This window comes from Ostrinia furnacalis, unplaced genomic scaffold (genome assembly GCF_004193835.3).
Source record: "Ostrinia furnacalis isolate ACB-3 unplaced genomic scaffold, ASM419383v2 OfSCF0651, whole genome shotgun sequence".
Lineage (NCBI taxonomy): Eukaryota > Metazoa > Arthropoda > Insecta > Lepidoptera > Crambidae > Ostrinia > Ostrinia furnacalis.
In genome coordinates this window covers 70,229-82,453 of record NW_021130890.1, presented here as the reverse complement: position 1 = coordinate 82,453, position 12,225 = coordinate 70,229, and the positions used below count along the sequence as shown (strand labels likewise).

General features: G+C 38.0%; 1 protein-coding gene across 1 annotated transcript in view; it reads left to right on the top strand.

The window, feature by feature from the left end:
- The window catches only part of nrm (neuromusculin), a 194,256-nt gene that overhangs the window by 161,596 nt on the left and 20,435 nt on the right, over nt 1–12,225 (top strand). The window contains exons 6-11 of the mRNA XM_028323573.1: nt 2,171–2,188; nt 4,455–4,605; nt 5,118–5,229; nt 6,698–6,879; nt 7,469–7,651; nt 8,572–8,712. Coding sequence (XP_028179374.1) covers nt 2,171–2,188; nt 4,455–4,605; nt 5,118–5,229; nt 6,698–6,879; nt 7,469–7,651; nt 8,572–8,712 — 787 coding nt within the window. The remainder of the gene's footprint in view (nt 1–2,170; nt 2,189–4,454; nt 4,606–5,117; nt 5,230–6,697; nt 6,880–7,468; nt 7,652–8,571; nt 8,713–12,225) is intronic.

Below are 12,225 nucleotides of genomic sequence, written 5' to 3'. Positions count from 1 at the left end.
TTTATTTTCACAATCGATTCAAAATGTCTATGATGAGGCGACCGCAGGAACGTCACTATTCGCGCAATCCTAGCAATGAAGTACGACATTTTCTGGTGCAGATTTTATCGCCATAAATTATGAAACTTGATAGTCATGGATTTGACTGACAGCTGTCCGTCAAATTCCCGCCCCGCACCCCGCACTGCACATATTTTGTTCGCGATGTCTGTTCTATACGTAGTAATATTACTTCAATGGCAAAATCACTGAAAATTAATAACATTTTGGATCTTTTTGAATTTATCCTAACCAAATTAAATAAGTACGATTGTACAAATAGATTTTTCGATACACCTGGTAGTCAAATCGATCTCCAGACTCCTCTACAATTCAAAGAGTCTAAATTCTTAACCACTATACTACAGACTAAAACCTTAAGACTATCAAAAACATACATTTATGTTGCTAAACAGAAAAATCTACTAACACGAGATGAAAGAGTCAAAACGATATTTTGAAAAAGTAACGTAATAAAAGAAGCAAACGCTTTCGGGCCGAAACACAAACGAGATATAAAAAATGTAATGCGCTGCCTAGTGGCGTAATCCGATTAAACGCTAGTGATGGGACATGGCATGTCGATAGAATTTTACATTTCATTAGACCTAAAGTTGGATTTTCTTCGTTTTCTACATTCGTGTACGCTGATTTAGAACCTACCTTGCAGGGCTTATGGTATTTTAACAATATCTACTGTCTCCCTTTAGTTGAAGGGTACAGGAGCAAAAAAAGAAATGTCACAAAAACATAAAGTTATGTAATGAACATTTAAATTTTTTAAAGTTCAAAATATTCTTATGTGTCACTTAAAATTATAAACTACTAATAGGAATACATATGACTATTACTTGTTTTTACGCTTTTTGTATAATTTCAAATAAAAATACGCGGGAAATCGAAAATATTGCCATCAAAAAATCTGCTATAAAATATGTCTCTCGCAGAAAGTATTTAGGTATCTCCTGGTCAGAAACGCTACATATTTGTAAGTAAGGTAAAATGAACGACATATTTCGATTTTCATAATTCTAAAAGTTGAGGGAGAAGGAGAGAGAGTGACGTCCTATGGCTGAAATGATGATGATGGTGATATCCCTAAAAATAAAACGCGTTACATCAAATTGTAACCTAAATTCTTCGCTCTAATCTCATACAAAATTTATCTGAATTGCTTCTGACTATAATTTAAAAGAGTTGTAATTCTGAAATTATTTAGTATACAACTATAATTTTATCGATATCGACATGTTATAACATCGACAGCCCCCCACCCCTAAAAAAGGTAAGAGAAAACATCTGCGAAGTGAAATTCCGAGCAATTAATTCGTTAACAGCGCGGTATTCTGTAATAACCGTTGGCGACTAAGCTGTCGATTTAAACGAAAATATACAAACGAGAAAAAGATTCTCAAGTGTGGTTAGGAGGGTGAAAGAGAGAGGAGGGGTGAAAAACAGAAGGGGGGGAAAAGGGAGGGGAATAATCGCTGAGGAAGCTTGAGTTTGTGGAAGCATATATCTTATGCTGCAATCCAGTTTTTTGGATCCGTAATGTAGGATCCCACAAACTAGACTAGCATTTTTTTTTATCTACAACGAAGAAGCTCTTGGCCTGTATCTCACTTGATGGTAAGTGATGATCAGGCCGAAGGTGGAAGCGAGCTTCACCCGGAATCCTCATTATATGTCTTTAAAATGAAAAATTTAACGGACAGATTTTTTGCGGGACAACTCCAAACGGGATGATTGTGTAGGCGTTATTAATATTAAAACACGTATACTAACTAATAATAGGGATCCTGCAAAAAACAGGATGTCTCCGTTGGAACAAGCTGTCGATTTAAAACGAAAATATACAAACGAGAAAAAAAATTCTAAAGTGTTGTTAGGAGGGGGTAAAAAAGGGGGGAAAGAATCCTTGAGTTTGTGGAAGCATATTTTTTGTTGGCAACTAACATTAGTAATGTTTATGAGGCTTGTTTTTGGATGAGTAAAAATAACTCGACTGAAGAATAACTACGGGTGATGTTTTTCGGAACACGCGTAAAAGTGCTTATATAATAAAACATGAAATAATATTATTATGTAATGCTAATTTGTGCTTCTCTTTGTTTCATGTTCGGCTGAGCAGCAACGAGCAGTGGAATTGGTAAGTTTAATTTTGTTATTTATTTACTGTCAAGTAAAATACCAAGCTTTAGTAACTATAGATAGAGATAACTAAAATATAGTCAAGTTATCGAATACCCCTAGACTTCGGCTTGACACTACTTTTTAGGACACCCTGTATAAATGCTCCAGTCTACACTCACCTTAAAGCAATAAAATTACATCATCAAAGAAAGTCAATTAAGACTCAAAATAGAGTCTCCCCAAGCCAGTTTATCATCTTAAGATGAAAGCCAAGAGGTGTGTACTTGCTTGTGTATAATCAAACCTATTTATGTATCCCGGTTTAACCTAAACTGCGTCGCCATACAGGGCTATTAAGGAAACTTGAGGGCCCGTTATTTTCTATGCATACCTAATTAATAGACATTTACAATGCAAATTCTTCGTTGCGGGATAAACTTTGGATATAGAGGCGATGGAAGAGTCAATTTGGGTTAAGTATTGGAAAATTAAATATGTAAGTTAGTTTTTAATCAAATACGTCTATTAATTCAGTTTTATTTACATTATTAAAGGATACTAAGGCCCAGAACAGACGGTGAAACGCAACTGCAACGAAACTGCAATTGCTAGTTACTTTTGAGTTGCATCTAAGTTTCTGCCATAGCGTCCGTTGAGAGACCACTCATGATGCGACCAGTTTGAAACTTTCAGTTTCAGTTTCATTCATCAGAATCATGAGAAAGTTGCAGTTTCGTTGCAGTTGCGTTCCACCGTCTGTTCTGGGCCTAAATGACAAATTATAAAATTAAATATTTGTATCTCTCCTGAGGTAAGGTTAATCCAGACTAGACTGATTAATCGGTCCGTTGAGACGGTGTTTAAATATGGATACAAAACAAAAAGATTGTTTTAGAACGTGTTCTTATTATTATTATTAACAGACATGAGATGTTCAGTGTTCACCTATGATTGATCTCTTGTCGAACTCTGGTCTATTATTGTTGAGATTATAGGGCACATATTATAGAAATCTAAATAAATATATTATATTCTATTCTATTCAAAATTCTTAAAATCTGATAAAAACCGATTATTGTATCTTCTATATCTATAGGTATGAGCAAAAAATCCGATTAAAAAATGTTGCCATCTATCTATGCCACATCTAGCCATCCCTCTCTACCTCCAAGCAAAAACTTGAGACAAAGGGGGCTGACAGTTTGAGATTGTTCAGTTGTTGAACGCCGGGACACGAATTAAAATTTTATGGGCACGCAACTCGAGCCCTCGTTGAGGGGGTTAAGCTGGTCCATCGAATAATGACAGTTAATTGACAGTGACAAGATCTAGTTACTTGGTGGTAGACTAGAGGGGCCTTTACAAAAAAGCTAAACGAATCACCACCATCTTACCTAAGGGCTATATTTCACCGGGACACCATGGCGGCGCAACCAGTCGCCGCTACCAACAAAATGTATACAGCTTTGCGCAACCAAACGGACACCAGGTGAGTAACTCTCTATAGAGCTGTATACATTTTGTTGGTAGCGGCGACTGGTTGCGCCGTCATGGTGTCCCGGTGAAATATAGCCCTAAGTCTGTCGTCATAACAACAATGTTAATAGCATTGTTGTGTTCCGGCAGTTAGAGGTAAGATAGCCAGTTCCTCTGTGGTTGAGGATTCCGGGTGAAGCTCGCTTCCACCTTCGGCCTGGCACTTAAAATAAAATAAAAACCGGGACGAAAACTGTTTAAAATGATATTTCCATACTAAGGCTGAGTTGCACCACCTAACTTTGATCGTAACTATAACAATATTTATCCGGTGCTTTTTGTATGGAGTTTGACAGATTTTTGACGTTTGTCAAAGTTAAGATGGTACAACTCAGCCTAAAACTCCTGTAAATAATATTGATTAAACACTTACATAAATTAAGTAAAAGTTCACAACAAGAAAAATGAATGGCAAATGGCAGCTAAACAAATCCATTGTTCTACAACTTGTACTACAAACCCTTTTCGTAGTCATCCGCTACGAATTGCTACGAGCTTCGTAACGCCACCGTAGTATAGTAGTATGAGTTGTAGCAACTTTGACTAGCATGGATGACGTGTGATTTATGTAATTTTATCTTTCAATACAATTTTATATTTTTTTATAAATACTAAGGACAGGTTTTAAACGATGCTAACACAATCATCCTAAGGAGCTTTTTTACGACTGAAAATTACAAATTCCCTGAGAGAAATGTGGCCAGTTTCCATTACTTAGGTTTACCCCTCACTTCTACCACTTCCAGAGCGACACGACCTTCGAAACCACATCCAACTTGACCTTCGAGGCGACGAAGTACGAAAACCGGCAGAAGTTCCACTGTGAAGCGTCCAACGAGGTGACCGAAAGGACGCACGACCACCCCATGCACGCTACTAGGGAGCTGGAAATATACTGTAAGTAAATAATATAAAATATACCTATTTAACAGTACCTAGGGTGGACTGACGACCTCATGGAGGTAGCAGGAAGGCGCTGGATGCAGGCCGCCAGCAACCGGCCATTGTGGAAATCATTAGGGGAGGCCTATGTTTAGCAGTGGACGTCCTATGGCTGAAAATGATGATGATGATGAGCAGTCTGTTTTTTTTAAACCAAAAGAAGTCCACTGCTAGGCAAAGACCTCCCCCAATGGCTTGACCTGACCTAACTTTATGAAATAAAGAGTTAAAGATTTTTTAATACATAAAAATGCATAGATTTTCAATGTTTTGTTTAACATACATAAAGTTAAGTGAAGATATTAAAGATTTTCTAACCGACCTTTCTTTGCGGTCCAGGTATAAACAAAAAAAGAAAGCAATTTTATTGTTTGGCCTAGAGGTTAGCTAGCTATTGATATTATGCTCGATGCCCACAAAGAGGAATTTTACCTTGTCAAATATTTTATGTGATAATCATTTTTCAGATTCCCCCATAGTACGAGTGGAGCCGAAAAACATCACAGTGGTGGAAGGAAAGAAGGTGCTGCTGAAATGCGACTATGAGAGCAACCCTTCATCCCTGAACACTGTCATTTGGTAAGTCTTTCTACTTTAAGTCCGATATAAGGCCCACGCACAATGCACACCTCGTTTTAATCAGGTGACACGGCTTTCATGTAAACCCTTTTCAAGATTTGTGGCACTGAAAAAAACATAGTGTGCATAGGCCTTAAGATAAGTAGGTAAAATGAAATGATAAAAAATATCGAAACAGAAATATCGGAGGTCGAAACTAAGTACTCCATAATTTACTTTCTCTGTTGTTACTGTATCTGTCACTGGCACTCGTAATACCATTTCGCTTTTCGTGAGCGGGATGGCTACATTTCAATATTCCAATAGTAGTATAGAGTCTATCCAGAAGTGATTATTTCATGCAACAATCAAATACTCATTACTAGTGATTTGGTGTTAAAAAAGTCGGACTTATCGATTTAGAAGAATGCTATAGTTTTTTGGCGTAGTAAGCAATGTTTTATACAAACTTACTATTAATTTCGAAGGGTATTTTATCTTCCTACACAAATACAACACCTGAGCAAAGGACACAGGTTTTATCTAATCCGCAACTTAAGCCCGTAGCTTTTCGTAAAGGATGTGTTGCGCATATTAAATGCAAGCTGCGCTAAGACTTGAGGCACGAAACTTACGGCAACTTGCCGGAATGAAATATGGCGTCTTATGCAAGCAGTCCCACACAGAACTCGGGACCGTTTGCCAAAATTTTCAAGACAAATATTCAAAGTTACGAGTGTGTAGGTAGTTGTAGATTTAACTGGCGGCCGCGCGCGACTTCGTACGCGTGGACCCCATTTTTCGACCTGGGATTGAATTTTGCAAAATCCCGTCTTAGTGAGCACCTACGTCCTAAAAGGAACCCCCATGCAAAATTTGAGATTCTAAGCATTTGTAGTTTCTGACATTTTGTGGTGAGTGAGTCAGTCAGTGACCTTTCGCTTTTATATAGAGGGATTTAGTAAGGTAATGCAAGAAATAACGGGACTATTCCCATCTCTCGTTCCCACTACTGCAATTCCTGTGTAGCCAGGATCTACAGCTTGACCGCCATAAAAACCCAACCAATGAAGGTCAAGTTTGTCCCGGGGGAAATTTAAACCGTCATTGGACCCGCAACGAAATTAATTCGAAATTAAGGTTCGACTTCCTTCCATTGCAAAGCGGATGACAGGTGACAAACAAAGATTTAATAAATAACCTTTAAGCAAAGATATGCACCATAGAACAGTAGTAAGCATATGAACTTCTTTTATCAATATCAAAATGATAGTCGTAAACGATTGATCTCTGTTTATGTAAAACAATAGTTTTTGAATCGAGATTTCCAGCTTTGAATGCTAGTACCTATAGAGAAAAGTTCATATCTGCATACTCTTGAAAATGACCATGCTCAAGCTATAAACACAGCGGGTTGGTAGCGGCCTGCACTGCATCCAACGCCTTTCCTGCTACTTTTATGAGGTTAATAATAACCTTTTTTCATCAGGTACCGCAACGGCGAGCGAGTCTCCGTCAATGACACGAGCCACTACGACGGCGGCACCACCGACCAGCACTCGCTGATCATTCGCGACGCGCGGGGCGGGGACATGGGCAACTACACCTGCCTCCTGGCCAACTCCGTGGGGAATGGATCGAGCCATGAGAGCATACACGTCAACGTGCTGTGTAAGTGACTTAGGTTTACCTTGTTTTCACCATTTCAGCTTATGAGGACTTCCACTGCTGGACAAAGGCCTCCCATGAGGATTCGTTTCAACCAAAGGACGTCTTCTTGGAACAAAGGCCTCCCATAACGATTCCGCTAAAGATTCCCACAACGAGAGTTCCTAACTGCCCCCATATAGGTGCTTCCTGTGAGTTTACCAGATCGTCGGTCCACCGAGTGGAAGAAAATGGAATTTTCATAATCACCAGCTGCGCGGAGATTGGTTGTGCTCTTTCTCCGCCGGAATGGCAAGGACTTGACTGTATCCTCTTATAACAGTATATTTTTAAGAAAAAATAATGTTTGTGAAGGTTCAAGGTTCAGAAATTTAAGTCACAAGCTTCAGAATTATATGGTTCAAAGTTTAGATACCTCAACCTTCACTTCTTCTCAGCACCAGCCCATATTATGTTGTCCCGAAGTGGTGGTAGGGCAAGCTATATTTGGGACGTGTATTAGTGCCCTGGAAAGGGTCTATGTACTGAATAAACTATTTCAATTAATTTCAATGGTCGCATTTATTAACATGTTACTCATCTTATATTCCAGACAAACCCCAAGTGCGCCTCACCATGAGCTCCCAAAGCCCGATTCTGGAGACGGACCACAAGAACGTGACGCTGACGTGCGAGGTGGAGACGGGGAACCCTCCGCTGCTGGACGAGGTCATCTGGTACCTGGACGGGGAGGTGTTGAAGCATCTGCCCGAGTGCAACGGGACTGATGGAGATGGTTAGTCAGGTTTAGAGTAGCTTCTGGCTGATGGAATAGCTAGGTACTGGAATGTAGGCCATGTACTGGCAAGCCCAGTGGGAGACGTCCAGAGATGTCCACATGGTGAACAGATGACCTTATAAAGGTTGCAATAGGGCTCTGGATGCAGGCCGCTACTACCGGCCAATCTCAAAATTATTGTTCAATACTCAAATCTTTATTGCATTTCACAGTGTACATTAGGTCTTAAATATATAATTGGATCACCATGAACCCTGTCGGGCACAACAACAATGGAGAGGAGGAATTTAAAAAATAATTATTATTATTGTATTAAACTAGATTCTTAAATATTATTAATTAGAATAAATCAAATCAAATCAAATCAAATTCGTTTATTTGTGGAACATAGGTAAATAACATATTACAGGTGTTAAAAATGAAGTCGGTATCACTATGTTTGGCCCAAGGTCGGCGTACAAATTTACATAACATCATTGAGTCGTATTAGGTTAGTAGAAATTAAATAAAATAAAAAGTAAGTTAATATTAAATTATTGTATCCAGTGTATTATATCCTCAATGTTTAAACATTCCTGCTTGCCACCTGCTGCTGAATTTCCTGAACTCTTAAGTCCGGGCCTTTTCAAGGCGAGAGTGAATAGGCATTTACAGGGCAGATATGTACCATCCTAGACTGCACCTCACTTAACACCAGGTGCGATTGCATTTTTAGAGTAGCTTCTAGCTGATGGGATAGTAAGTACGCTGTGAGATCCTATTTTTTAATATAAAATGTGAATGTTTGTTACTCTTTCAGGCAAAAACAACTGAACAGATTTTTATGAAATTGAACATTTATGTTTTGCAGTAGTTTCAGCAGTGGATGAACTAAATGATGAATAAAACAATATTGACGTAAAACTATTTGATTACAGAAAACCTATGCAACGAAGTGGACCCCTCGATGCTGCTCCTGCAAGACACCACGAAGAGCTTCCACGGGAATTACTCCTGCAAGGGCAAGAACTATGCTGGCTGGGGCAACGAGAGCAGCAAGACCGAGCTGGTTGTTAACTGTGAGTAGACTGGTGCAGTTGCAGGTTTGAATTCCGATGGGAACTGGTGTTACTATGCCTGCAAGAGCAAGAACTATGCTGGCTGAGGCAACGAGAGCAGCAAGACTGAGCTAGTGGTTAACTGTAAGTAGACTAGTGCAGTTGCGGGTTCGAATCCCGATGGGAGCTGGTGTTACTATTCCTGCAAGGGTACCCAGACTACCCAGATAGCAAGCGAACTTGCTGCAAACTTGATTTTTATTTGAAATTAGATTGTCACGTCAAATATGACAAATCAAGTTTATGGCAATATTGCTGTAAGCTTGTTGATTTAGGTATGATGTTTCAAGGCTTTGGTAATTTTGAAGCAAGTTTGCATTTTGTGCTAAGTTTCAAAGATGAAGTATCAAGTTTGTTTTTTGTTTGTTACAAACATGCGTTACTTACCTACTGTCATACGCATCATGGAGCAAATAATCACTAGTGCACAAAATCAGTGTTAACTAAAAATATTCTTTGTTTAATAGAAAAAGCAATCTGAATAAAACTGTGAATGTAGTGGTACAAGTTTTTTTTTGTTTTGCACGGTGTTTTAAATAATAAACGCATCTGTTGTGCAAATTGGACGCTTATTTACTTACGTGACGTGCTGAAGATTAGAGGTTAGTTTATTTATTTTTACTTTTACAAACATAATTAATGATAAGTAGTTCTTATCTATCCCTTATACCTTATTTACCTACTTTCAAACCCAGGCAACGTGTTCCAAGTGTTACCTAAATAGTTCCTGCATGTTCCTGTTTAGTTGCAACGGATTTTGATGCGGTTTTCAACAATAGTTAGAGGGATTTATGAGAAAGGTTTTTATATATAACTAGCTTTCCGCCCGCGGCTTCGCCCGCGTGGATAGTTATACATATAAACGTTCCTCATGAATCCCTCTAACTATGGTTGAAAACCGCATCAAAATCCTAGTAGTTTTAAAGATTTAAGCATACATAGGGACAGACAGACAGCGACAGCGACTTTCTTTTATACTATGTAGTGATTTACAAATTTTAGGTGTGCTCCTTTCAGAATTTTAACTGATAACCCCTTTCCCTTATAGTAGTTTTTAAGGATTACTTTAGATATATTAAATATTTATTATAATACGTCGGCCGTTTGGTGTAGTGGTTCAGAACGGACTACTATGCCGAGAGGTCCCGGGTTCGATTCCCGGCCGGGCAGAAATTGAAATGATGAATTTTAATTTCTGTGACGGGTCTGGGTGTTTTCTATGTATAATATGTATGTATTTACAAAAAAAAAAGTATATAAGTATGTTTATCCCGTCGTCTAGTACCCATAGTACAAGCTTTGCTTAGTTTGGGACTAGAGGCGCAGTGTAAAAATGTCCAAGGATATTATATTTATATTTATATTTATTATATTTCAGACATTAGTCCATAATTTTGTTAGTAGTACAGAAACTTATACAATTAAATGTAAAATAATGGCTTAACCTGTGGAAAATATACTTGTTTCTTTTTGTTTCAGAGCAGAAAGACAAAATAAAGAAAATAAAAACCAATAGCGGCGACCATAAAACCGAGTTATTCTTATAATTAAGTATAACATAATAAAATATGATAAAAGTAAGATATGATAAAAGTATAAATAATAAAAAAATATATATTATTATGTTTGTTGTTTTATTTAATGTCAAACATGCATATTTATTGCAAGTTTGTTAAGGCAAACTTACATATAATTTATAGAAGCAGACATAATGCAAGTTTGTTATGTCAAACTTGCATATACTTTATAGAAAAACTCTATTGCAAGTTTGTTGCTCGGAAACTAGAAAGTTTGATTTAACCCTCGCTGTACGAGGTGGGGTGTGACACACCCCAGTCCTTTAAAAATCGCCATAATTTTAAAAATTTGCAAGTGCTGAATTTGAAATTCTCAGTAGCTGGAATCACGCCCCTGCTGCTTCGATCAGCGTTGCAAAATCAGTCCAGCGGTGACTACCAACTGAGTTACATGCCTTTAAAGTGCGTGTGGGTGTCACACACCCCACCTGGTACGGGACGTTGTTAAAAAGTTTAAAAAATAATCTAACAGTTTTGGTATAATTTATATATTTTTAGCTTTGTTAATTGAATAAAATTCAATACAAATAATATTTTTCGTGATTTTCACGGAATCTGAAATTTTCAAGCACTTTTAGTCAAATGAGATGACTTTTAGTGCGAATCTGGAAGTTTAGTAGTGAGATCCGAAGATGTATGTGAACATACACTTATGGGCTACAATTTAAACTTGGTGATACAATTTATGGGCTACTGAAATGGAATAACATATTTTATAAATAAATAAAATTGTTACGCTCCCATTTATGCATTGAGCTTACTCATTTTCTTTCATCAGAACTGTTAGTCCANTCGTGGTTAACTGTAAGTAGACTAGTGCAGTTGCGGGTTCGAATCCCGATGGGAGCTGGTGTTACTATGCCTGCAAGAGCAAGAACTATGCTGACTGAGGCAACGAGAGCAGCAAGACTGAGCTAGTGGTTAACTGTAAGTAGACTAGTGCAGTTGCGGGTTCGAATCCCGATGGGAGCTGGTGTTACTATTCCTGCAAAGGTATATGGACTACGTCAGTTGGGGCAATGAGAGCAGCTAGACCGAACTGTTTGTGGGTTCGGATCCCGCTGAGAGCCGATTTGTGGTGAGGTGTGAGCATTTACATCTGGAGTGTAGGTGTTTAGGATATTAGTAAATAACTGCAGGCTTTAACTAGTGGAGCAAGGTTAGAGGCAGAAGATGGATAAAAGAACATAAATTGTGAACAATCCTCTTGTTTGGCGGCAAGCAGTCCATGCTAGATACCTGTTCCACGATTGAAGTCCTTACTATTTTTGCGGCGTCAATCTTCACGGTGAAAACCTCGATTCTCTGGAATTACACCAAGAAAGGCTGCAATATGGTAGGAATGGCGAGGGATTGTGAAGTTTGCCATCAAACCAGATATGACCTATCTGTCAAGAGTGTAGCGACGAAGAAGAAGAAAAGAAGGCTATACAGGGTGGAATTTTGTACTGCCACCTGGAGGGAAAGTACTCTTAATATTGTAGATAGAAAAATGTTCTCAAAGAAAACATTACTTTATTTAAAAAAAAAATAGAACTGCATTCATGGATTTCCAAAAATTTGCTTGCCACACCCGGGAATCGATCCAACTAAAATCTGTTAAAAATTACACCCTGTATTTTTATTAAATCGATCGTTAGGGTTAAGTATAAGGATGAAATCTCTCTAACATACTTGGTAAATCAAATGAAAGGAAAACCATGATTATCTTAATTTTTTTTGTATTATGTTACAGAATAATTTATGGTAAGGTAGTGAATTTTTGAAAAAAATTCGATAATCTTTTAATGCAGTTCTCTTTCTTTTCAAAAATAAAGGAATGTTTTCTTTGAGAACATTTTTCTATCTACAATATTAAGAGTACTTTCCCTCCAGGTGGCATTACAAAATTCCACCC